This window comes from Eleutherodactylus coqui, chromosome 13, assembly GCF_035609145.1.
Source record: "Eleutherodactylus coqui strain aEleCoq1 chromosome 13, aEleCoq1.hap1, whole genome shotgun sequence".
Taxonomy (NCBI): Eukaryota; Metazoa; Chordata; class Amphibia; order Anura; family Eleutherodactylidae; genus Eleutherodactylus; species Eleutherodactylus coqui.
In genome coordinates, this window is record NC_089849.1 from 9,518,596 (window position 1) to 9,544,112 (window position 25,517).

General features: G+C 43.0%; 1 protein-coding gene across 1 annotated transcript in view; it reads right to left on the reverse strand.

Annotated features, from left to right (window-relative positions):
• BMP7 (bone morphogenetic protein 7) overlaps positions 1 to 25,285 on the reverse strand; it is a 72,210-nt gene extending 46,925 nt beyond the window's left edge. The window contains exon 1 of the mRNA XM_066587952.1: positions 24,611 to 25,285. Coding sequence (XP_066444049.1) covers positions 24,611 to 25,007 — 397 coding nt within the window. The 5' untranslated portion in view covers positions 25,008 to 25,285. The remainder of the gene's footprint in view (positions 1 to 24,610) is intronic.
• Between the last annotated feature and the right edge of the window lie 232 nt (positions 25,286 to 25,517).

A 25,517-nucleotide genomic window follows, 5' to 3' on the forward strand; every position in this document is an offset into this window, starting at 1 on the left:
TATAACTACTATAATACTGCCCCCTATGTACGAGAATATAACTACTATAATACTGCCCCCTATGTACAAGAATATAACTACTATAATCCTGCCCCCTATGTACAAGAATATAACTACTATAATACTGCTCCTATGTACAAGAATACAACTACTATAATACTGCCCTCCTATGTACAAGAATATAACTACTATAATACTGCCCCTATGTACAAGAATATAACTACTATAATACTGCCCCCTATGTACAAGAATATAACTACTATAATACTGCCCCCTATGTACAAGAATATAACTACTATAATCCTGCCCCCTTTGCACAAGAATATAACTAATATAATACTGCCCCCTATGTACAAGAATATAACTACTATAATACTGCCTCCTAAGTACAAGAATATAACTACTATAATACTGCCTCCTATGTACAAGAATATAACTACTATAATACTGCCCCCTATGTACAAGAATATAACTACTATAATACTGCTCCCTATGTACAAGAATATAACTACTATAATACTGCTCCCTATGTACAAGAATCTAACTACTATAATACTGCCTCCTAAGTACAAGAGTATAACTACTATAATACTGCCCCCTATGTACAAGAATATAACTACTATAATACTGCCTCTTGTGTACAAGAATATAACTACTATAATACTGCCTCCTATGTACAAGAATATAACTACTATAATACTTCCCCTCTATGTACAAGAATATAACTACTATAATACTGCTCCCTATGTACAAGAATCTAACTATTATAATACTGCCTCCTATGTACAAGAATATAACTACTATAATACTGCCCCCTATGTACAAGAATATAACTACTATAATACTGCTCCCTATGTACAAGAATATAACTACTATAGTACTGCCCCTATGTACAAGAATATAACTACTATAATACTGCCCCCTATGTACAAGCGTATAACTACTATAATACTGCTCCTATGTACAAGAATATAACTACTATAATACTGCTCCCTATGTACAAGAATATAACTACTATAATACTGCCCGCAATGTACGAGAATATAACTACTATAATACTGCTCCCTATGTACAAGAATATAACTACTATAATACTGCCCTCTATGTACAAGAATATAACTACTATAATACTGCCCCCTATGTACAAGAATATAACTACTATAGTACTGCCCCCTATGTACAAGAATATAACTACAATAAAACTGCCTCCTATGTACAAGAATATAACTACTATAATACTGCCCCCTATGTACAAGAATATAACCACTATAATACTGCCCCTTATGTACAAGAATATAACTACTATAATACTGCTCCTATGTACAAGAATATGACTACTTTATTCCTGCCCCCTATGTACAAGAATATAACTACTATAATACTGCCTCCTATGTACAATAATATAACTACTATAATACTGCCCCCTATGTACGAGAATATAACTACTATAATACTGCCCCCTATGTACAAGTATATAACTACTATAATCCTGCCCCCTATGTACAAGAATATAACTACTATAATACTGCCCCTTATGTACAAGACTATAACTACTATAATACTGCTCCTATGTACAAGAATATGACTACTTTATTCCTGCCCCCTATGTACAAGAATATCACTACTATAATACTGCCCCCTATGTACAAGAATATAACTACTATAATACTGCTCCTATGTACAATAATATAACTACTATAATACTGCCCCCTATGTACGAGAATATAACTACTATAATACTGCCCCCTATGTACAAGAATATAACTACTATAATCCTGCCCCCTATGTACAAGAATATAACTACTATAATACTGCTCCTATGTACAAGAATACAACTACTATAATACTGCCCTCCTATGTACAAGAATATAACTACTATAATACTGCCCCTATGTACAAGAATATAACTACTATAATACTGCCCCCTATGTACAAGAATATAACTACTATAATACTGCCCCCTATGTACGAGAATATAACTACTATAATTGTGCCCCCTATGTACAAGAATATAACTACTATAATACTGCCCCTATGTACAAGAATATAACTACTATAATACTGCCCCCTATGTACAAGAATATAACTACTATAATCCTGCCCCCTTTGCACAAGAATATAACTAATATAATACTGCCCCCTATGTACAAGAATATAACTACTATAATACTGCCTCCTAAGTACAAGAATATAACTACTATAATACTGCCTCCTATGTACAAGAATATAACTACTATAATACTGCCCCCTATGTACAAGAATATAACTACTATAATACTGCTCCCTATGTACAAGAATATAACTACTATAATACTGCTCCCTATGTACAAGAATCTAACTACTATAATACTGCCTCCTAAGTACAAGAGTATAACTACTATAATACTGCCCCCTATGTACAAGAATATAACTACTATAATACTGCCTCCTATGTACAAGAATATAACTACTATAATACTGCCTCCTATGTACAAGAATATAACTACTATAATACTTCCCCTCTATGTACAAGAATATAACTACTATAATACTGCTCCCTATGTACAAGAATCTAACTATTATAATACTGCCTCCTATGTACAAGAATATAACTACTATAATACTGCCCCCTATGTACAAGAATATAACTACTATAATACTGCTCCCTATGTACAAGAATATAACTACTATAATATTGCCTCCTATGTACAAGAATATAACTACTATAATACTGCCTCCTATGTACAAGAATATAACTACTATAATACTGCCCCCTATGTACAAGAATATAAATACTATAATACTGCTCCTATGTACAAGAATATAACTACTATAATACTGCCCCCTATGTACAAGAATATAACTACTATAATACTGCTCCTATGTACAAGAATATAACTACTATAATACTGCACCCTATGTACAAGAATATAACTACTAAAATACTGCCTCCTATGTACAAGAATATAACTACTATAATACTGCTCCTATGTACAAGAATATAACTACTATAATACTGCCCCCTATGTACAAAAATATAACTACTATAATACTGCCCCCTATGTACAAGAATATATCTACTATAATACTGCCCCCTATGTACAAGAATATAACTACTATAATACTGCCCCCTATGTACAAGAATATAACTACTATAATACTGCACCTATGTACAAGAATATAACTACTATAATACTGCCTCCTATGTACAAGAATATAACTACTATAATACTGCCCCTATGTACAAGAATATAACTACTATAATACTGCCCCCTATGTACAAGCGTATAACTACTATAATACTGCTCCTATGTACAAGAATATAACTACTATAATACTGCCCCCTATGTACAAGAATATAACTACTATAATACTGCCCGCAATGTACGAGAATATAACTACTATAATACTGCTCCCTATGTACAAGAATATAACTACTATAATACTGCCCCTATGTACAAGAATATAACTACTATAATACTGCCCCCTATGTACAAGCGTATAACTACTATAATACTGCTCCTATGTACAAGAATATAACTACTATAATACTGCCCCCTATGTACAAGAATATAACTACTATAATACTGCCCGCAATGTACGAGAATATAACTACTATAATACTGCTCCCTATGTACAAGAATATAACTACTATAATACTGCCCTCTATGTACAAGAATATAACTACTATAATACTGCCCCCTATGTACAAGAATATAACTACTATAGTACTGCCCCCTATGTACAAGAATATAACTACAATAAAACTGCCTCCTATGTACAAGAATATAACTACTATAATACTGCCCCCTATGTACAAGAATATAACCACTATAATACTGCCCCTTATGTACAAGAATATAACTACTATAATACTGCTCCTATGTACAAGAATATGACTACTTTATTCCTGCCCCCTATGTACAAGAATATAACTACTATAATACTGCTCCTATGTACAATAATATAACTACTATAATACTGCCCCCTATGTACGAGAATATAACTACTATAATACTGCCCCCTATGTACAAGAATATAACTACTATAATCCTGCCCCCTATGTACAAGAATATAACTACTATAATACTGCCCCTTATGTACAAGACTATAACTACTATAATACTGCTCCTATGTACAAGAATATGACTACTTTATTCCTGCCCCCTATGTACAAGAATATAACTACTATAATACTGCTCCTATGTACAATAATATAACTACTATAATACTGCCCCCTATGTACGAGAATATAACTACTATAATACTGCCCCCTATGTACAAGAATATAACTACTATAATCCTGCCCCCTATGTACAAGAATATAACTACTATAATACTGCTCCTATGTACAAGAATACAACTACTATAATACTGCCCTCCTATGTACAAGAATATAACTACTATAATACTGCCCCTATGTACAAGAATATAACTACTATAATACTGCCCCCTATGTACGAGAATATAACTACTATAATTGTGCCCCCTATGTACAAGAATATAACTACTATAATACTGCCCCTATGTACAAGAATATAACTACTATAATACTGCCCCCTATGTACAAGAATATAACTACTATAATCCTGCCCCCTTTGCACAAGAATATAACTAATATAATACTGCCCCCTATGTACAAGAATATAACTACTATAATACTGCCTCCTATGTACAAGAATATAACTACTATAATACTGCCCCCTATGTACAAGAATATAACTACTATAATACTGCTCCCAATGTACAAGAATATAACTACTATAATACTGCCTCCTATGTACAAGAATATAATTACTATAATACTGCCTCCAATGTACAAGAATATAACTACTGTAATATTGCCCCCTATGTACAAGAATATAACTACTATAATACTGCCCCCTATGTACAAGAATATAACTACTATAATACTGCCCCCTATGTACAAGAATATAACTACTATAATCCTGCCCTGTATGTACAAGAATATAACTACTATAATACTGCCCCCTATGTACGAGAATATAACTACTATAATACTGCCCCCTATGTACAAGAATATAACTACTATAATCCTGCCCCCTTTGTACAAGAATATAACTACTATAATACTGGTCCCAATGTACAAGACTATAACTACTATAATACTGCCTCCTATGTACAAGAATATAATTACTATAATACTGCCTCCTAGGTACAAGAATATAACTACTATAATACTGCCCCTATGTACAAGAATATAGCTACTATAACACTGCCCCCTATGTACAAGAATATAACTACTATAATACTGCCTCCTATGTACAAGAATATAACTACTATAATACTGCCCCTATGTACAAGAATATAACTACTATAATACTGCTCCCTATGTACAAGAATCTAACTACTATAATACTGCCTCCTAAGTACAAGAATATAACTACTATAATACTGCCTCCTATGTACAAGAATATAACTACTATAATACTGCCCCCTATGTACAAGAATATAACTACTATAATACTGCTCCCTATGTACAAGAATCTAACTACTATAATACTGCCTCCTAAGTACAAGAATATAACTACTATAATACTGCCCCCTATGTACAAGAATATAACTACTATAATACTGCTCCCTATGTACAAGAATCTAACTACTATAATACTGCCTCCTAAGTACAAGAGTATAACTACTATAATACTGCCCCCTATGTACAAGAATATAACTACTATAATACTGCCTCCTATGTACAAGAATATAACTACTATAATACTGCCTCCTATGTACAAGAATATAACTACTATAATACTTCCCCTCTATGTACAAGAATATAACTACTATAATACTGCTCCCTATGTACAAGAATCTAACTACTATAATACTGCCTCCTATGTACAAGAATATAACTACTATAATACTGCCTCCTATGTACAAGAATATAACTACTATAATACTGCCCCCTATGTACAAGAATATAACTACTATAATACTGCTCCCTATGTACAAGAATATAACTACTATAATATTGCCTCCTATGTACAAGAATATAACTACTATAATACTGCCCCCTATGTACAAGAATATAACTACTATAATACTGCCCCCTATGTACAAGAATATAAATACTATAATACTGCTCCTATGTACAAGAATATAACTACTATAATACTGCCCCCTATATACAAGAATATAACTACTATAATACTACTCCTATGTACAAGAATATAACTACTATAATACTGCCTCCTGTGTACAAGAATATAACTACTATAATACTGCTCCTATGTACAAGAATATAACTACTATAATACTGCCCCCTATGTACAAGAATATAACTACTATAATACTGCTCCTATGTACAAGAATATAACTACTATAATACTGCCCCCTATGTACAAGAATATAACTACTATAATACTGCTCCTATGTACAAGAATATAACTACTATAATACTGCCCTCTATGTACAAGAATATAACTACTATAATACTGCCCCTATGTACAAGAATATAACTACCATAATACTGCCCCCTTTGTACAAGAATATAACTACTATAATACTGCTTCCTATGTACAAGAATATAACTACTATAATACTGCCCCCTATGTACAAGAATATAACTACTATAATACTGCCCCCTATGTACAAGAATATAACTACTATAATACTGCCCCCTATGTACAAGAATATAACTACTATAATACTGCCCCCTATGTACAAGAATATAACTACTATAATACTGCCCACTATGTACAAGAATATAACTACTATAATACTGCCCCCTATGTACAATAATATAACTACTATAATACTGCCCCCTATGTACAAGAATATAACTACTATAATACTGCCCCTATGTACAAGAATATAACACTATAATACTGCCCCCTATGTACAAGAATATAACTACTATAATACTGCCCCCTATGTACAAGAATATAACTACTATAATACTGCCCCCTATGTACAAGAATATAACCACTCTAATACGGCTCCTTTGCACAATTGTGAAGAACAAAAGTCAACTAAATATACCATACAAAGAGATGGAACATGTAGAATCTGTGGTGGCCCATGTTCTGCACTGGACGGTAGATGACTAATGAAGTAGTATTTTGTATGTGGCATGCATGACGGTATACATACGGACACACATGAGTTTTTTCATCATTGTTTCGATCTCTAAGCTTCAAGTAGGAGGCAACAACAGTGTGATGACATTTAAAGTCCAGTACTGATACTCCCGACCCATGACATGAGGACGTGCAGCATCCCCCTTCCCCCTCTCTGTAATCACCCCCAAGATCTGCATTGCCATCGCGGTGACCATTGCTGCAATTACAGAGCTGTAATAATTCAAATCTCTGCAGCGCAGGAGACATGGCCGACATAATCCCCTGTACAGATGTAGACAGGCTAATAGGAGTTTGCAGCAGGGTAATATGCACAGTTCTCCGGATACGTGGGATTAACATAGCAGGAGGTCTGATAGTTCACAGCAGATCCCCAAAAAGCAGAAGTCAATATGGCCGCCATAACGGCTCTTAAAGGCAACTTTACACATAGCAGACATATACTGTATGTATCTTAATGGGTTTGTTCAGATTTATGTGAAAAATGGTTAAAAGAAGGATACGGGATAACTTGTAGGCCGATGCGGTCCAATCTCTAGGAACCCCATTGATCCCAACCACAGGGCTCTGGCACGCTCAATGATGGCAATGTTAATGTGGTAGCCAGAGATACCCGAGTGCTCGAACTCAGCTATCTCTGGTCAGTCCTATTAAGCCCTTTCCTTCCCAGCATGTGAGCTTATGCCCTATGGATGGTGTGGGCTCAAAAGCTGAGCCCACTGCAACATTGGCGAGAACACCAATCCCCACTGTTAACCTCTAACATGCTGCGATCGATCAGTGTTGATTGCGGCATGTAAAGGTTTCACAAAGAGAGGGTGCTCCCTCTGTGATAGCATCAACCCTCCACTATGTAATCACAGAGCGCCCATGGTTTGCCATGGCAATCGGACAGTAGACAATGGTGTCTGGGTCTGCCGTGGCCTGTGATTGCTATTATTGGTTATAATACATTGCAGTACAGAAGTACTGCAATGTATTATCAGAGCAATCATGGCATTCAAGTAGGTTCAGTGCCCTACAGGGACATAAGGAATTTAAGAAAAGAAAAAAGACAAAAAAAACACCTAAAAAAAATACATAAAATTTCCTTTTGTTAAAAAAAACCCCTTAAAAATCCCCCAAAACACGTTTGGTATCGTCGCATCTGTAATGACCCGTACAATAAATTGAACACACATTTCTCCTGCACGGCAAATGCTATAAAAAGAAGCGCTACAAAACGGAGCCAAAATGCTTTTTTTGTTCATTTCGCCTCGCAAAAAAATGCAATAAAACTGATCAAAAAAGCCATATGTTCCCAAAAATGATACCAATAAAAACCACAGCTTGTCACGCAAAAAAATAAGCCTTCACCGAGCTCCGTCCATGGGAAAAGTCAAAAGCTACGGGAATCGAATGCAGCGATGCCAGAAGAATAGATTTTTTCCAAAACAAAAGGGGTTTTATTGTTCAAAAGTGGAAAAACCTAAAAAAAATATGATTTATGCCGCATGATTCAGGGTGAAAAAAAAATCGAAAAGCCAGTGGCAAAATTGAGGTGTGTTTTTTTCTCTCTGTTCTGCAAAAAAAAGTTGTACAATACATTTTATGTACCAAAAAATAGTACCGATAAAAACTGCAGCTCGCCACGCAAAAAAGACGACCCCCATACGACCGCGACGAGGGGAAATAAGAGGGTTATGGTTTCTGAAAAGTAAAATGAAAGTCCCCCCAAAAAAGCATCCCATTCCTGGGTCCAAGACAGGCCACATCCCTGAAGCCGCCTTCACGTTATACCGCGTGTGTTGCCTTTAAATACATGTCATAGTGTGGCAGCGTTTATTAGCACACCCCATCGTTAACAAGCGCTAAAACGCACAAAAATAGAGCAGATAGCCTTCAAAAATAGCGGCGTTAGGAAGAGCGCGTTGGAGTGCCGGTCTGCAGAGCCCCACTGAAACCAATGGAGGCGTTGTATCGCGGTTAGCACCGTCTTTTAAACACTCCTCTAATCACGGCAAAAGGTGGGCTGTGTGAGAGCGGCCTAAGGGGTTAAAATGAATGGAACGGTAGTGCGCATGTGTGACCCCTGCGGCCCTCACTTCAAGAGGCACCAGAAGCTCCTTCCCAGCAGTCAAACCCCCACTGATCTGAAATAGAGGGGATAACTTTAATCACGGCACAACCCCTTTAGGGCTCTCGTTCACAGGCGACTTTTCACTGCGTTCCCCGTGGCGATAATCCGGCCGCGGGGAACGCAGTCAATGCTTTCCCCAGCGTTGCTAAGGAAAGCGCATCCCCGCCTGTCTATGAGCGGAGAATCACAGCGATTCTCCGCTCGCGGACGGCAAATCGCAGCATGTCAGATAGGCTCACCGCAGAGATCCATCAGATGGCTGCGGCTCCTGCGGCGGATATAGCGACGCCCGTGGACAGGCAGCCTTAGGCTAGTTTCACACGGGTGAGGGCGATATCGGGCTATGCTTCACAGTCCCAATATTGCACTTTTTACCATGTGAAAGCCCTGTGAATACAAGGCATTTTCATGTGAAAAACATCCTTGCCTTAGTAAGGGGAATCCCTTTATCCCTGCAGGGATGAAGGTTTTCCCTTAGTCAGAGCTCAAGGGATTCCCCCAGTCGCAGCTCAAGGGTTTCCCCCAGACGTGGATCAAGGGATTCCCCCAGTTGCAGCTCAAGGGATTCCCCCAGCCGCTAATTTCCCCTACCCCAGAGTTCTCTCATTGCTTTCAATGGGCAATGTGACAAAAAACGCAATTGCTATCCGCAAGTGCGCAGGAAAAAGCGTTTTTCCATTGCATGGTATGGATGTTATTTGCTGCATATCTGCGGTGCGGACGCCCACTGCGGTTTCTGCAGCAAACATCTGTTTGTGTGCAGGCGGTCGTATTCAGACAAGTATGTGCAACCTCAAGGCTCCTTCACACGTCTGTATTTTTCATCGGTATTTTGTGAGCCCAAACCTGGAGCAGAGCGTACAGAGAGGACGTGGAATGGGAAGATCTGCATTTCTTCCGTATTTTGGACCCGCTTCAATTATTTTCTAGCATAGCTATCCATGAGAACATGAGCGCACACAGAGTCACGGGGGCCATGCCAACCTCTCCCCACCCAGACGACCTAGAGTGACAAACCCCGCCCCCAGGACTCCAGGCTCTGTTTGGAACGGAGCTCTGAGTCCTGGGGGCTGCGCCAACCTCTCCCCATCCAGGCAGCCTAGAGTGACAGGCCCCGCCCCCAGGACTCCAAGCTCTGCTCAGAAAGGAGCTCTGAGTCACAGGGACCACGCCAACCTCTCCCTACCCAGACGGCCTAGGGCCTAGAATGACAGGCCCGTCCTCAGGACTCCAGACTGTTTGGAATGGAGCTCTGAGTCCTGGGGGCTGCGCCAACCTCTCCCCACCCAGGCAGCCTAGAGTGACAGGCCCCACCCGCAGGACTCCAAGCTCTGTCCGGAACGGATCTTCAATGTATGTTTATTCCGATACGAATAATTGGTGGGCGCAGTGCGCACCTGTCTGTGGTTATCCACACCTGCATTTTGCCTCCTTTCAGGTTTTCCATCTCTCTTTTCAGTTTTTGGAGCAGAAACACAGAATTAAAAACAGAATTCGATAGATCCGTTTTCACCTCCATCAGTTTCAATGAGGTTTTTAGAAACTGCGCTATTTTTTATTTAAAGAAAGAAAACCTCAACGATTTAACAAAGTAAAGCTGTTTTTTTTGTTGTTTTAACCCTTTCCAATCCACTGTCTGACTTCTGAAGACATTATGATTGAAGGCTGTACAGCTCAGATGTTGAAAGACGTCCGTCGTGGTTCTTTTACTGTATATTGCCAGCCTCTCTGCTGTTTGAGCCTATCCAACGTGTCATCTCATGCAGTACTGGCTTTAGCCAGCAGATAGCGCCATTGTATAATAGCAGAAAAAGAGTAAGCCCCCTAGGGAAACCAGGATATAAATTGGATTGGAAAAGGTTAAGCTGATTGACAAGTTTGGATGAAGATAGTTCAGTTTCAACAAAACAAGTTGCAGAGATGGAACAGATCATCGTCAATCATCCCAACCGATCTCCTCATAATGCCAATGGTCCCCCTCACAATAGTTATTGCCGCTCGTTGACTTACCTGTTATGTACAACATCTCTGATAAAAATAGACTTTGACCCTAAAGAAAAAAAACCTCACGGAACAAAACGGAAAAGTCCCGTTTTATAAAATCCGCCCTGAAATCCTTGGAGGTAAAAACGGATCCGTGTAACTCTTCTTCTTAACTCCATCTCCAAAAACAGAACAGTGAGATTGAGACCCTGAAGAAAAGGAAACCAGCCATTCGAATGAGCCCTCAGGCCGCCTTCACAGCGTTGGGGTGGACACCCACTTACATTTGCGTTTTTTCTGCGATGCATTTTTTTAACGACTGTCCGATATGTGTGCTATTTTTCCCTCGCCCATGCAAGTCAATGGGTGTCTTGAAAAACGCAGCGCACATTGCAAAAAAAACGCAAGTACACAACAGGAAACACTTGCCGATCCGCTGACGTGCATGAAAGCCGCGCCGGAGGATCGCTGCTTCACAGATGTGATTTCAATGGTTTCGTTTTGACTGGCGTGATTTTCGTGCGTTAATACCGCGTGCGAGAAAAGATAGGGCAGGACCGATCTTCCTGATTTTATTTTTTTTACCCGCATCTGAAAATTTGAGCTGTCAGAACCAAAAAGGATTTTGATTGGTTCATGCGCTAATACGTTTTGTAGCGGTGAGCATATTTGCGCATGCGCCCGTCTGCTTGAGACCTCAATGCGTTCTCTTGTTTTCCGTGGGCTGTGATAACACTGGAGTCACTTCGGTTTTCTGGCGGTTTTTTTTTAGCATGCGTGAAAAATGCAGTGAAGACGGATGTAAAATGCGCACATACACAAGCGTTATTCCTGGACCTAAAGTGCCCACCATTATAGTCTACGGATGCGTTAAGCGCTGCCTTTTCATCTGCTTTTTGTGCGTTTCACGGATGACCATACGCCTTGCGGACGGCCCCTCCGTTACGGGGTAGACGCCGTTTCTATACATATTCGGCCTGCAGAATATAAAACGCTGTGACATCTCAGTTAACCTTTGGCAGTTCACCAGCGGGGATTGGAGGGGAGCGAGCTGGAATGCGCACCCCCTTCCAGAGCGAGCGGCTTAACACAAGCCAGGTTACAGCTGCGGACGGCTTTATCGCCCGAGGAAATGTTTCAGCTCTCACAGAACCTTTATTCCTCGTGTCCTGCAGCGCTCCGCTCACATCAAAGCGCCGGGAGCGGACCGCGCTCCTTCGCAGGGACTGTGGCTTCAGGTCTGCTCTTCTTCTGAGGCCATGTCGCACAAGGTGGAATCGCTATACGGATTCGGCGCCACAAACCTGCGGTCGTTTATAGAACAATGCATGAACCTCGTACACACGTAGCAAAAAGATCAGCGCGTCCGCGAACCGTGTACTTACACATCCACCGCCAACTCATCCGCGCATGAAGAACATGCCGCACAATCCGTTGTTGTAAACCCGCCGCGATTCTGCATAAGAACTGCATGTGACCGCAGATTCCCCACTGCCTCCCCATTGGAAAGGGGTAATCCGCAGCGATAACACGCATGAGTGCCACAACATACTTGTTCTTCCAAGCTACACGTTGACGGAGGATTCCAACCCACACGTGTGTTCTGCTACATGTATTACATGTGCTGCGTGCGAATAGAGACAAAGTGGTACCGACTCACCAAGACAGAGGACATGCTTAGATACTGAAGTATCACACATGATGGGATTAGATACATCAGCTAAACAGACAATATGATTAGATACACTGTACATGTCTGCCACACAACAGGATTAGATACATGGCCAGCAGACCTCGGCTTAGATACACTAGTACAAGGTCTCTGGACTTGCGGGCATTGTAGAGTTGGATTACGCCCAGTCTGAATTACCAGTTGCCAGATTAGAGGAATGTCGCTGTACCAGCAGGTAGTTTTCTTCTTCGGTAAATTGCGGCTTTTCTCTTTCTTCGTGGCGTTTCTGTGAGATCCGTAAACAACGCTGATTACGTTAATCATCACCAGGGCTGTTTACGCCGAGAACCTCGGGGACAGCAAAATGTTCTCTTGTGAAATGATAACAGGCTACAAGAAAAGCGGGTCAGCTAATTGGTACCATGGCTGCTGGCGTGACCCGCCTGATGGGACTGTGCTGTCCACTAGGGGGCCTCCTAGAAGGCAGCTGGCCCTGCGGGCATATGGTTTGGATCTGGCCAGCTGCGCTCTCTGCAGATATGAACACAACAAGAGTGGAGGATGACATGGTAATACACGGAGAACATGTGCGATACACAGAGAACACGTGCGATACACGGAGAACATGTGAGATACACGAAGAACATGTGCGATACACAGAGAACATGTGCGATACACAGAGAACATGTGCGATACACAGAGAACATGTGAGATACACAGAGAACATGTGCGATACACGGAGACAATGTGCGATACACGGAGAACATGTGCGATACACAGAGAACATGTGAGATACACAGAGAACATGTGCGATACACGGAGACAATGTGAGATACACGGAGAACATGTGCGATACACAGAGAACGTGTGCAATACACAGAGAACATGTGCGATACACAGAGAACATGTGACATACACAGAGAACATGTGAGATACACGGAGAACATGTGCGATACACAGAGAACATGTGAGATACACAGAGAACATGTGCGATACACGGAGACAATGTGAGATACACGGAGAACATGTGAGATACACGGAGAACATGTGCGATACACAGAGAACATGTGCGATACACAGAGAACATGTGAGATACACAGAGAACATGTGCGATACACAGAGACAATGTGAGATACACAGAGACAATGTGAGATACACAGAGACAATGTGAGATACACGGAGAACATGTGCGATACACAGAGAACATGTGAGATACACAGAGAACATGTGAGATACACAGAGAACATGTGAGATACACAGAGAACATGTGCGATACACGGAGAACATGTGAGATACACGGAGAACATGTGCGATACACAGAGAACATGTGCGATACACGGAGAACATGTGAGATACACAGAGAACATGTCAAATACGCAGAGAACATGTGAGATACACAGAGAACATGTGCGATACACGGAGAACATGTGCGATACACGGAGAACATGAGTGATACACGGAGAACATGTGAGATACACAGAGAACATGTGAGATACACAGAGAACATGTAAGATACACGGAGAACATGTAAGATACACGGAGAACATGTGCGATACACAAAGAACATGTGCGATACACGGAGAACATGTAAGATACACGGAGAACATGTAAGATACACGGAGAACATGTGCGATACACAGAGAACATGTGAGATACACGGAGAACATGTGCAATACATGGAGAACATGTAAGATACACAGAGAACATGTGCGATACACAGAGAACATGTGAGATACACGGAGAACATGTGCAATACATGGAGAACATGTAAGATACACAGAGAACATGTGCGATACACAGAGAACGTGTGAGATACACAGAGAACATGTGAGATCACGGAGAACATGTGCGATACACGGAGAACATGTGAGATACACAGAGAACATGTGAGATACACAGAGAACATGTGAGATACACGGAGAACATGTGCGATACACGGAGAACATGTGAGATACGCAGAGAACATGTGAGATACACAGAGAACATGTGAGATACACAGAGAACATGTGCGATACACGGAGAACATGTGCGATACACGGAGAACATGTAAGATACACGGAGAACATGTGAGATACACAGAGAACATGTGAGATACACAGAGAACATGTGCGATATACGGAGAACAAGTGCGATACACAAAGAACATGAGCGATACACAGAGATCATGTGATATATATGGAGAACATGTGCGATACACGAAGAACATGTGTGATACATAGAGATCATGTGAGATACATGGAGAACATGTGCGATACAAGGAGAACATGTGTGATACACTGAGAACATGTGCGATACATGGAGAACATGCAAGGTACACAAAGAAAATGTGAGATACACAGAGAACATGTGCGATACACAGAGAACATGTGAGATACATGGAGAACATGTGTGATACACAGAGAACATGTGCGATACACAGAGAACATGTGTGATACACTGGGAACATGTGCAATACTTGGAGAACATGTGAGATACACAGAGAACATGTGAGATACACGGAGAACATGCGCGATACACAGAGAACATGTGCGATACATGGAGAACATGCAAGGTACACAAAGAAAATGTGAGATACACAGAAAACATGTGCGATACACAGAGAACATGTGAGATACATGGAGAACATGTGAGATACATGGAGAACATGTGCGATACACAGAGAACATGTGTGATACATAGAGAACTTGTGAGATATACGGAGAATATGTGAGATACAGGGAGAACATGTGCGATACACGGAGCGCATGTGCGATACACGGAGAACATGTGCGATACTTGGAGAACATGTGCGATACAGAGAGAAGATGTGCGATACAGGGAGAACATGTGCGATACAAGGAGAACATGTGTGATACACGGAGAGTATGTGCGATACACAGAGAACATGTGCGATACACAGAGAACATATGCGATACATGGAGAACATGTGCGATACAAGAACATGTGCGATACACGGAGAACATGTGTGATACACGGAGAGTATGTGCGATACACGGAGAACATGTGCGATACACAGAGAACATGTGCGATACATGGAGAACATGTGCGATACAAGGAGAACATGTGCGATACATGGAGAATATGTATGATACATGAAGGACGTGTGATACACGGAGATGCTGGTCACATGGCAGGATATAGCAGCCTGGGCAGCCAGTACCCAAGGTGGTCAATAGATGGCCACCTACATAACAGTTATTAGCTACCTGCAATTTTTGCATTGCGCCTCCAGATAAACATCATATATGCGTGACTAACATTAGTGTGACAACGAGTCGCAGTTAGATAGTGTTCTTGTAGTTGCCGTAGATTAGATGGCGGTGCTGACAGGTTCTGACCGGATGACAGGAAGGGGTCAGCGATTCATGCTGCTTGCGCCAAATTCTGCCCTCCCATCAGCACATAAATCTGGCTCCATCTGACCAGGAGATGTTTTCCCGCTGCTCAGTGATACAAGTTTTGCGCTCTTTTGCCCGCTGGAGTCTTTCTGTTTCTCTTAGACACAATGGCGCTGGAACTGGTCGTCTGCTGTTATATCCCATCCGTGCGGAGGAACGGCGAGTTGTGCGTTCGGACACGTTAGTTGGAGCTCCAGCATTGTATTCAGCTGACTGTGCAGCCTGTTGGTCAGAACGATTCCTGACATCCTCCTCCGACCCCTTTGGCCGCCTGCAGACGGGCAGGTCGGATCCAGCGGCGAGGATTCTCGCTGCGGGACCCGACACGAGCGCCTGCGGGGACCAGCGCGTACTCACCCGCGCCCCGCAGCTCCGGCTCTTACATGTGCCAGCTGCCGGCACATGCGCAGACCGAAGCCCGCGCCCTGCGAGCCCCGCACAGAAATAGGACATGCCGCGGTTTGTTAACGCAATCCTATGCAGGCTTGCAGCGGCGGAAATTCCGCAGGAAATCCCGCTGCGGAATTTCCGCCCGTGTGCAGGGGGCCTTGCAGTGATGAGTTGTTTCTGTCCGCAGGATCCCCTTAAACTGAATATTTTCCTTGATCGCGCCATTCTCGGTATACTCTCCACAGCATTATACAAGAAGCCCCCTGGGGTTGGCAGTGAGCCCCCAGCTAGTCCAGCACCGATGACCGGCCTCGTTGGAAGTCGCTCCGATCGCTGGATTTTCCCATCTAATGTGGATTCACACTGAAACTGATCGACAGAAAATTTGTCACATGATTTTATGCCGCACTCCGGGGTCACGGGGAGAATTACCGTACAGGGGGCGCCAATCATGAGCGGCCCGGAGCCTCTAACAATGTGGCCATTCAATGTACACAAGTCTAACTTCCATACAGGGAAGCGCCAATCCTGAAAGTGTCTCCAATAATGGGGCTGTTTTACATAGGACTGCATGAACAGCATGCTCAGGGTCTGTTTATACTCTGTAACCATGGAGACACATAATTCTGCAAGAGCTGCATAAACAGAACGGCACAATATATTTGATCAAGACTATTTGCAAAATTGTTCGATGCCCCGAAGCAATGAAATAGCTGGTTGTGAGGCTGCAGGCGGACTTCAGGGCTCCCTGCATGTAAGTTGTGAGCGGAGCAGCTGATACATTAAGCAGCGAGACGACAATGTTTTCATTCCTGCTGTATCTCGGTCAGCGGCGCTTAAAATTCTCTGGCCGGCACGTATAATTATGTACAGAAATAGCCTCGTTATATGGATTCTCCAATCCAGGAAGATGGAGCCGAGTGCTGCACAGGCATACTGAGGAGCGAGGACTCAGAGAACCTACAGGCACATTCCAGCCGAACGCTCCCCGCTATTATAGGAGATCTGACCACAAGACACCTGACTGTTTCCAATAACAACCAGCAGAATAGTGAGTGCAGCTCTGGGGTATAATATATGATGTAACTCAGGATCAGTACAGGATAAGTAATGTATGTACACAGTGACTCCACCAGCAGAATAGTGAGTGCAGCTCTGGAGTATAATACAGGATGTAACTCAGGAACAGTACAGGATAAGTAATGTATGTACACAGTGACTACACCAGCAGAATAGTGAGTGCAGCTCTGGAGTATAATACAGGATGTAACTCAGGATCAGTACAGGATAAGTAATGTATGTATACAGTCACTCCACCAGCAGAATAGTGAGTGCAGCTCTGGGGTATAATATATGATGTAACTCAGGGTCAGTACAGGATAAGTAATGTATGTACACAGTGACTCCACCAGCAGAATAGTGAGTGCAGCTCTGGAGTATAATACAGGATGTAACCCAGGATCAGTACAGGATAAGTAATCTATGTACTCAGTGACTCCACCAGCAGAATAGTGAGTGCAGCTCTGGGGTATAATACAGGATGTAACTCAGGATCAGTACAGGATAAGTAATGTATGTACACAGTGACTCCACCAGCAGAATAGTGAGTGCAGCTCTGGGGTATAATATATGATGTAACTCAGGGTCAGTACAGGATAAGTAATGTATGTACACAGTGACTCCACCAGCAGAATAGTGAGTGCAGCTCTGGAGTATAATACAGGATGTAACTCAGGATCAGTACAGGATAAGTAATGTATGTACACAGTGACTCCACCAGCAGAATAGTGAGTGCAGCTCTGGAGTATAATACAGGATGTAACTCAGGATCAGTACAGGATAAGTAATGTATGTACACAGTGACTCCACCAGCAGAATAGTGAGTGCAGCTCTGGGGTATAATACAGGATGTAACTCAGGATCAGTACAGGATAAGTCATGAAATATAATGTATGTACACAGTGTCTACAGGTTGGACAGATTTGTAGCTCCCTCTTCTGGATACACCATAACTTACTGAAGAACTTTTTTTAATTACTTTTCCCAACCGGGTTCCAATCTGTGTTGCAAAGAAAAACTGGCGCACCTTAGAAGATGCCGACTCACTTTGGGCCATTTCCGAGATGTCTGCCTGCTGACAATTTTCTTTACATGAAGAAGCTACACAGACTGAATCCATCTCGCAGCTGGGAGTTTGTAACATTGCATCCAGTCAACACAATCCTTAGTGAGCTCAAGTAAGCCTCAACTGCCAGCCTAGCTCAAATCTGGCTTGGCATGAAGCTGCGGGCAGGACGGGGAGGCAGCTGGCACCAGTCACAGCCCACCGGACCCCAGTATTAGTAATCAGATTCTGATCAGGGTGCGGCGGTTCTACAATACCAAGTAAGTATTCGGACAGCGCAAGGTAGCGACTACCATCAGCCAGTCCTGCCTGTGGATTAACCTCTTCCCTGCCAGGGACAACTCCCTGCATCAGTTTGCCAACGGCTGTAACAGCGAGTTACATGGAATCATTTAGTCATGTTGTACCTCTCCGATACATGAAGGGATGAGACCTCAGCAATGACTCATATTTAGCCTTTCAGCAGAGGTGGCTGTAAATAGCTGGAGTAAAAATACACGCTTAGGTGGTCACGTGTCCAATGTAGCACGCAGAGAACACAAACGTGATGACCAATTGCATCCGTGCTTGAATCTTACAATCTAAACTTAAATAGGAGATTTGGATTCTGATTGGTTGCAACGGGCAGTACTGCTGCTTTTTTGTTTTTGCACTGCCCCTTATACATTGAATGGCCCCTTTATTAGAGCCCTCTGGCCCTCTCATGATTGGTGCTTCCGTGTACGAATATTAGCTCGTGACCCCGGAGTGCGGCATAAAATCATGTGACAAGTTTTCCTTGGATCAGTTTCAGTGTGAATCCACATCAGATCCAGCGATCGGAGCGACTTCCAACGAGGCTCGGTCATCGGTGCGAGACTAGCAGGGAGCTCACTGCCAACCGCGGGGGGGTTTCTCCTGTAACGGTGTGGAGAGTATACCGAGAATGGCGCGATCGAGGAAAAACATCCAGTCAAAGCGGATCCTGTAGACGGAAACAACTCTTCACTCCGAAAGGGGTCGGAGGAGGATGTCAGGAATCATTCTGACCAACAGGAGCTACACAGTCAGCTGAATACAACGCTGGGGCTCCAACTAACGTGTCCGAACGCACAACTCGCCGTTCCTCCGCACGGATGGTATAACAGCAGGCGACCAGTTCCAGCGCCATTGTGTCTAAGAGAAACAGAAAGGCTCCAGCGGGCAAAAGAGTGCAAAACTTGTATCACTGAGCAGCGGGAAAACATCTCCTGGTCAGATGGGTGCGGATTTCTGTTGCTGATGGGAGAGCAGAATTTGGCGCAAGCAGCATGAATCGCTGACCCCTTCCTGTCAGCTGGTCAGAACATGTCAGCACCGCTGGTCAGAAGATTCCTGTCCACAGGGGCCGATATTCCTGCAGGATGATTATATCATCTAGTGGAATCTACGCCACGACGAACTGCTGCAGATCTGAAGGCCAAAGGAGTCCGACGCTACTAGATGGGGGCTTATGGGTATAGCAGCTCCGCGTGGCGTTACCCTAGGCTCAGTGGCACTTTGTCATGTTAGCCCTAGATCAGCATTATGGTATCACAGCGCGATCCTGCAGCGCTGCAGTCTATATCACCTACATGGGCACCATAGGGCTGCAGCAGGTGGTGTTATATAGGATGAAGCACCCCCTAGTGTTCATTATAAGGATATTACAAGGCAGAGTCACCACTGAGCACTGCGGGTTATCTGGGTGGGAGCCGGGTATCATGGGCATGTTAATGTTCTTACCGGTCACCATAAATGGGCAGGAGTGTTGGATTGTATCACACTACATAAGTAGGAAGGAGGCGGGAGGAGAAGCAGAAGTGGGAGGAGCATGGAGATGTTTTTGCCAAAAAATTTTTAAAGGTCGCTGTAAATGAAATGATGATTACTATTATTAATAATAATAGATGTAAAACAAAATGGTAAGTGTTACATTAATTCCACCGTGACTCACATCTCTGTGATGTCAACATGCTCGGGCCGCTCTACGCCTGCGTTGGGGTCACTTCAGGGGTTCCGTCTCTCTGCTCCGTTTTTGGAGGAAAGAAACTGAAATAAAAACTGTCTTTTTTTTTACCTATTGATTTCAATGGGGTTTCAAAACCAGAAAGGCTTCCATCTGCATCCATTCTGGCAGGTTTCCGTTTATTTGATGGAAAAATAGCGCAGTCGGCAGCGTTCTTTTACCATCCAAAATACCTGATGAACGGAATCAACCCTACGCCGCTTTCTGCTTTCTGTTTTTTGAAAACCCTATTGAAATCAAAGGAGAAAAACGGATCAGTTTTATCAGTTTCTCTGTTCCAAAAACAGAGAGACGAAAACCCTGAACTGACTCAAACGCAGGCGTGAAAGCGGCCCAACTCCTCTGCCCGCTCGCAGGGTGAACACAAGTGCGACTCAGACGCAGAGCAGGTTGTGGACGTCACTGGAGAAGTGTAATGTGTGCCTATCGCAAAATGACATCCCGTAAGTGACAGCAAGGGAAGAAGCGTCCCCCCCCCCCCCCCACAAGTGACAAGAAGTGCAACAGCGACCCCCCATACGTGACAGCAAGTATAAAAGTGCCCCCAAAAAGTGACAAGAAGTGTAGACAGCCCCCTTTAAGTGACAAGAAGTGTAGAAGCATCCCCCCCTTGTAAGCAACAAGAAGTGTCTCCCCATAAGTGACAAGAAGTGTAGAAGCGTCCCCCCTGCCTTGTAATTAACAAGAAGTGTAAAAGTGCCCGCCCTCCACATAACTGACAAGAAGTGTAGAAGTGCCCCCCATAAGTGGCGAGAAGTGTAGAAGCGTGTCCCCCCCTGTAAGCAACAAGAAGTGTAGAAGTGCCCCCCCCCCACACATAAATGACAAGAAGTGTAAAAGTGTCCCCCCCTTGTAAGTATCAAGAAGTGTAGATGTGCCCCCCCTCCCCGTAAGTGACAAGAAGTACAGAAGTGGCCCCCCCCATAAGTGACAAGAAGTATAGAAGTGTCCCCCCAATAAGTGACAAGAAGTATAGAAGTGCCCCCCTGTAAGTGACGAGAAGTGTAGAAGCCCCCCCACTTTATTATGCCCAGTGCTGAGAGCCTCCAGAGACATTTGCGTATCTGATAACCGCCACTCATCTTATAACCACCGCCTTACGTACGATGCTCGCCAGCGTCACACAGATCCCGCTGAGTTGTTGACCAAAACTAGCTGATGACACAAAGATTTAGCCCCGATAAACAATGTAACGTCCATCTGTTACCGTGACGATGGCGGCTACTAACCAGAATAACTTGAGAAGCTCATTTGGAATTTAGATTGCGAGCCCCAATGGGGATTCATGTGATGACAATGTCCGTGCGCCGCTGCAGAATATACGTAACATATGTTAACCCCTTCACTCCCCAGGATGTATAGTCACATCATGGGGGTGCAGGGTTTGATAGGGAGGGACACAGGCACGGCAGGTACAGGCTGTCTTTGACACCCTAGTAACCCGTTAAATGCCACCCCTCCCCGCAATGAGATTGTGAGGTGCTGTTTGGCTGCCATGCCTGTGGCATTTCATGATAGACTGGCAGAATGTAGTATAATGCAATACCATAGCATTGCATTATACTCTATGAGTGATCAAATAAGCGCAGGTTCAGGTCCCCTATAGGGACAAAAGAAATATGTATCAATACATTTAAAAGTTTTATTAATTATTAGAAAAAGATGAAAAGTAATACAAGTTTAACCCCTTCCTCTTTCCCCATATTTATAATTAAAAAGAAATCGAAGCAAAAAAAAAAAAAAAATACATATTTGGTATCCAAAAAAGTCCAATTTATCAAAGTAACGCCTTATTTATCCATCACAGGGAACGTCGCTAGAAGAAAAAACACAATGCTAGAATTGTCACCCCGTCTGCAAGGAAAAAATGTAAAGAAAAGCGATCAAAAAGCTGCATGATCTCCAAAAAGGTACCGATAGAACCTTCAGGATGACCCACGAAAGTGAGCCCTCGCACAACTATGTTAACGTAAAAAAGTAATGGCGGTCAGAAGATGGCGGCAGGACAGAACTCTGTTTTTCCAAAGTTATTTGTTTTAAGTAATAGAGCAAAAATAAAACTCGATACATTTTTGTCTCATCATAGTTGTACTCCGTGAAATAATGACCTCCCTAAAGATGCAGAATTAAGGGGGTTTTTTACCATTTCACGCTAGTCAGAAGTTTTTCAATACATCATATGGTACATTAAATATCACCATTATAAACTACAAGTCGTCCCACAAACAACGAGCCCTCCGACGGCGACGGATAAATAAAAGAGTTATGACTTTCTGAATGTGGGGAAGAAGAAAGTGAAAATGAAAAACAAAGGATCCGTGTCATGAAGAGGTTAAAGTGCAGCTCCATAACTACATGGCAGGTATGAAGGGTCTCTGCTCGGGCTGCCCGGACTCTTGCTGCCTCTTTAAGAGCGGAGCGCAGCCACAGTTCCAGCAGGGAAGGGGTCTGGCAGGCAGCTTGAAAGATGTTATTATGTCGCCTAATGGGTCTGTGTGTCCATTTGCGCTTAGTGTTGCGAGTGAATCACTGAGGGCTGTGCTTTGAACTCGGAGCTTCCTGCTCCCCTCTCTCATCCTGTACAGTAATTGCTACTTCAAAGAGAAAGTCGAAAACCTGTCGGATCATGTACAATCCTGAGAAGCTGCTGGGACGGTGCCTCTTTCGAGAAGACACATGCACCTGAAAACTTTATACCTTGGCAGTGCGCTGCAGACAAGATTCCACTCATAGTCCACCCCCCTCCTCCCGTGGAATCCTGGGAGAGGCAGCAGATGAAGCGGAAGAGCTAACAATCTAATCTCTGAGCAACCTTTACGCTCGAGGTTGCAATCCAGCTTTACACGTTCTAGTCTGCCCTGCTTATTGCAACCGGGTCTCAACTCTTTTTAACCCGACAGCGTCAGCCATGGGCAGCACCCAGCGGCTCGATGGTTAACGCTTCTATCTTACGGCACTGGGGTTCTGGTTTTTGAGCGGCAGAGTGTATAGAGCTTATAGGCTCTCCCCTATGTTCAAATAGGTACATCCCTTCCCGTTTTGCCCTAATCTTCAAAAACATGCATGCAGTTCCCATTACATTGGTCCTAAAGTAACTGTAGACCCAATGAGAAAAGCCGAGGAGCCATCAGACTAGAGTGAGTGTCATAACTGGTCCATTTTTTTGGTTCTTCGGGACAGGTCCCTTTAACAACAAGTTGTAATGTCAGTCGAATGGGGGCAAACTTACTCATGTACGACCATCGACTTAAGACAGGGAAATTAGACTGTGACCCCCTATAGAGGACAATGTGAATGCATTCTCTGCCCAAGTCAAAGAATACATTGGCTACAACCACCACAAGCATCTCTGATGCCTTCAGCCCATCTGCTTCCAGATAAATACCTACCAAAAGCTCAATGCTGAACATTAACCCACGACCGATGTCTCATGACAACTCGAAATGTGATTGTAGATATGAGACCTTTTAATGGCTAACAAAAATACATGATGTTGTAGCGAGCTTTCCAACCTATTCCTCCATTAAGTAAAACGAAAAAAGTTTAGTAGTAGAGTGAAATGTGATTGTTATCAGGAAGAGAAACCAAGTAAATCTTGGTTTCATATCATATATAATATTTCAAGGTCTCATATCTACAGGATTACTTGGTTTCTCTTGCTAAGAACAATCACATTTTGCTCTACTGGCTAACACCGGACCAAACTTTTTCCGTTATGACAACTCGATTTACAGCATTTTAACACACCGTAATGCAATCAAGTTAAGGTTTGCTGCATCTGTAGTTCAGAACGAGGACGGGTCCTCCTCACTACTCACCTAGGTTGACGAAACTCATGACCATATCGGCATCATTGAGGAAGTTGCTATCCTGTTGACTAGCAAGTGGTGGACCTTGCGTGGTGAAGATGGGCTTGTACGGATACGAGAACCCTTCAGCCTCCTCTTCCTCGACCGTCATGGCATTGTATAGATCCAGCATGAACATTGGGGCAGAGTTCTGTTTGCCATACAAGTGTGGACGGGGTCTATGAGGCAGCCCTAAAATGGACAAGATCTCTCTCTGCATCTCCCGGCGCTCCTGGCTCCGTAACCTCCTTTGGATGAAGCTGGAGTGGACCTCATTGTCCAAAGTGAAGTCGGCCAGAATAGACCTTAACAACAAGTAGCCGCAGAGGAGCGCGGAACCCGTCTTGTTCCCTAAGAAGACATTCATTTCCCCTGGATCTGTGAGCTACGGCTTATAGCACCTGCACTTCTATCCGAAGGGGAGTTTCATAAATACGAGAACATTCAATAAACCAGTGCATCTATAGACGTCGGTGGGATCTCTGCTGGGTATGTTCTGCACGTCAGCTGAAGCCGGTCATGGCTGGAGAGTAGAGTGGGGTGTATCTGTAAGGGTGGACGGGTCCTGAGGTTTTCTTTTCCTATAGGTTTGTGATGCGTCTTCACTCTTTCCCTAGCAAAGTCTAAGTGGTGGTTTGTGAAGGCAGCAGACGAAGCCAGCAGGAGACTGGATGTGATGGGAGGAGCAGGCGGAGTCCAGGAGGAGGGAATCCAGCAGGGGAAGAAAAGAAGGGGAAAGAAATAAGTTTGGTGCACTGCTGCTCCATCCCATCAGGTTGATTCCTTTGGAGATGTTTGGAAGGGACTGTTCGACAAGAAGGGTGGGCCAAGTCCTGCTGGTTAATTTAAAGTAAACAGATTTAGAGTTGTCTGTGTC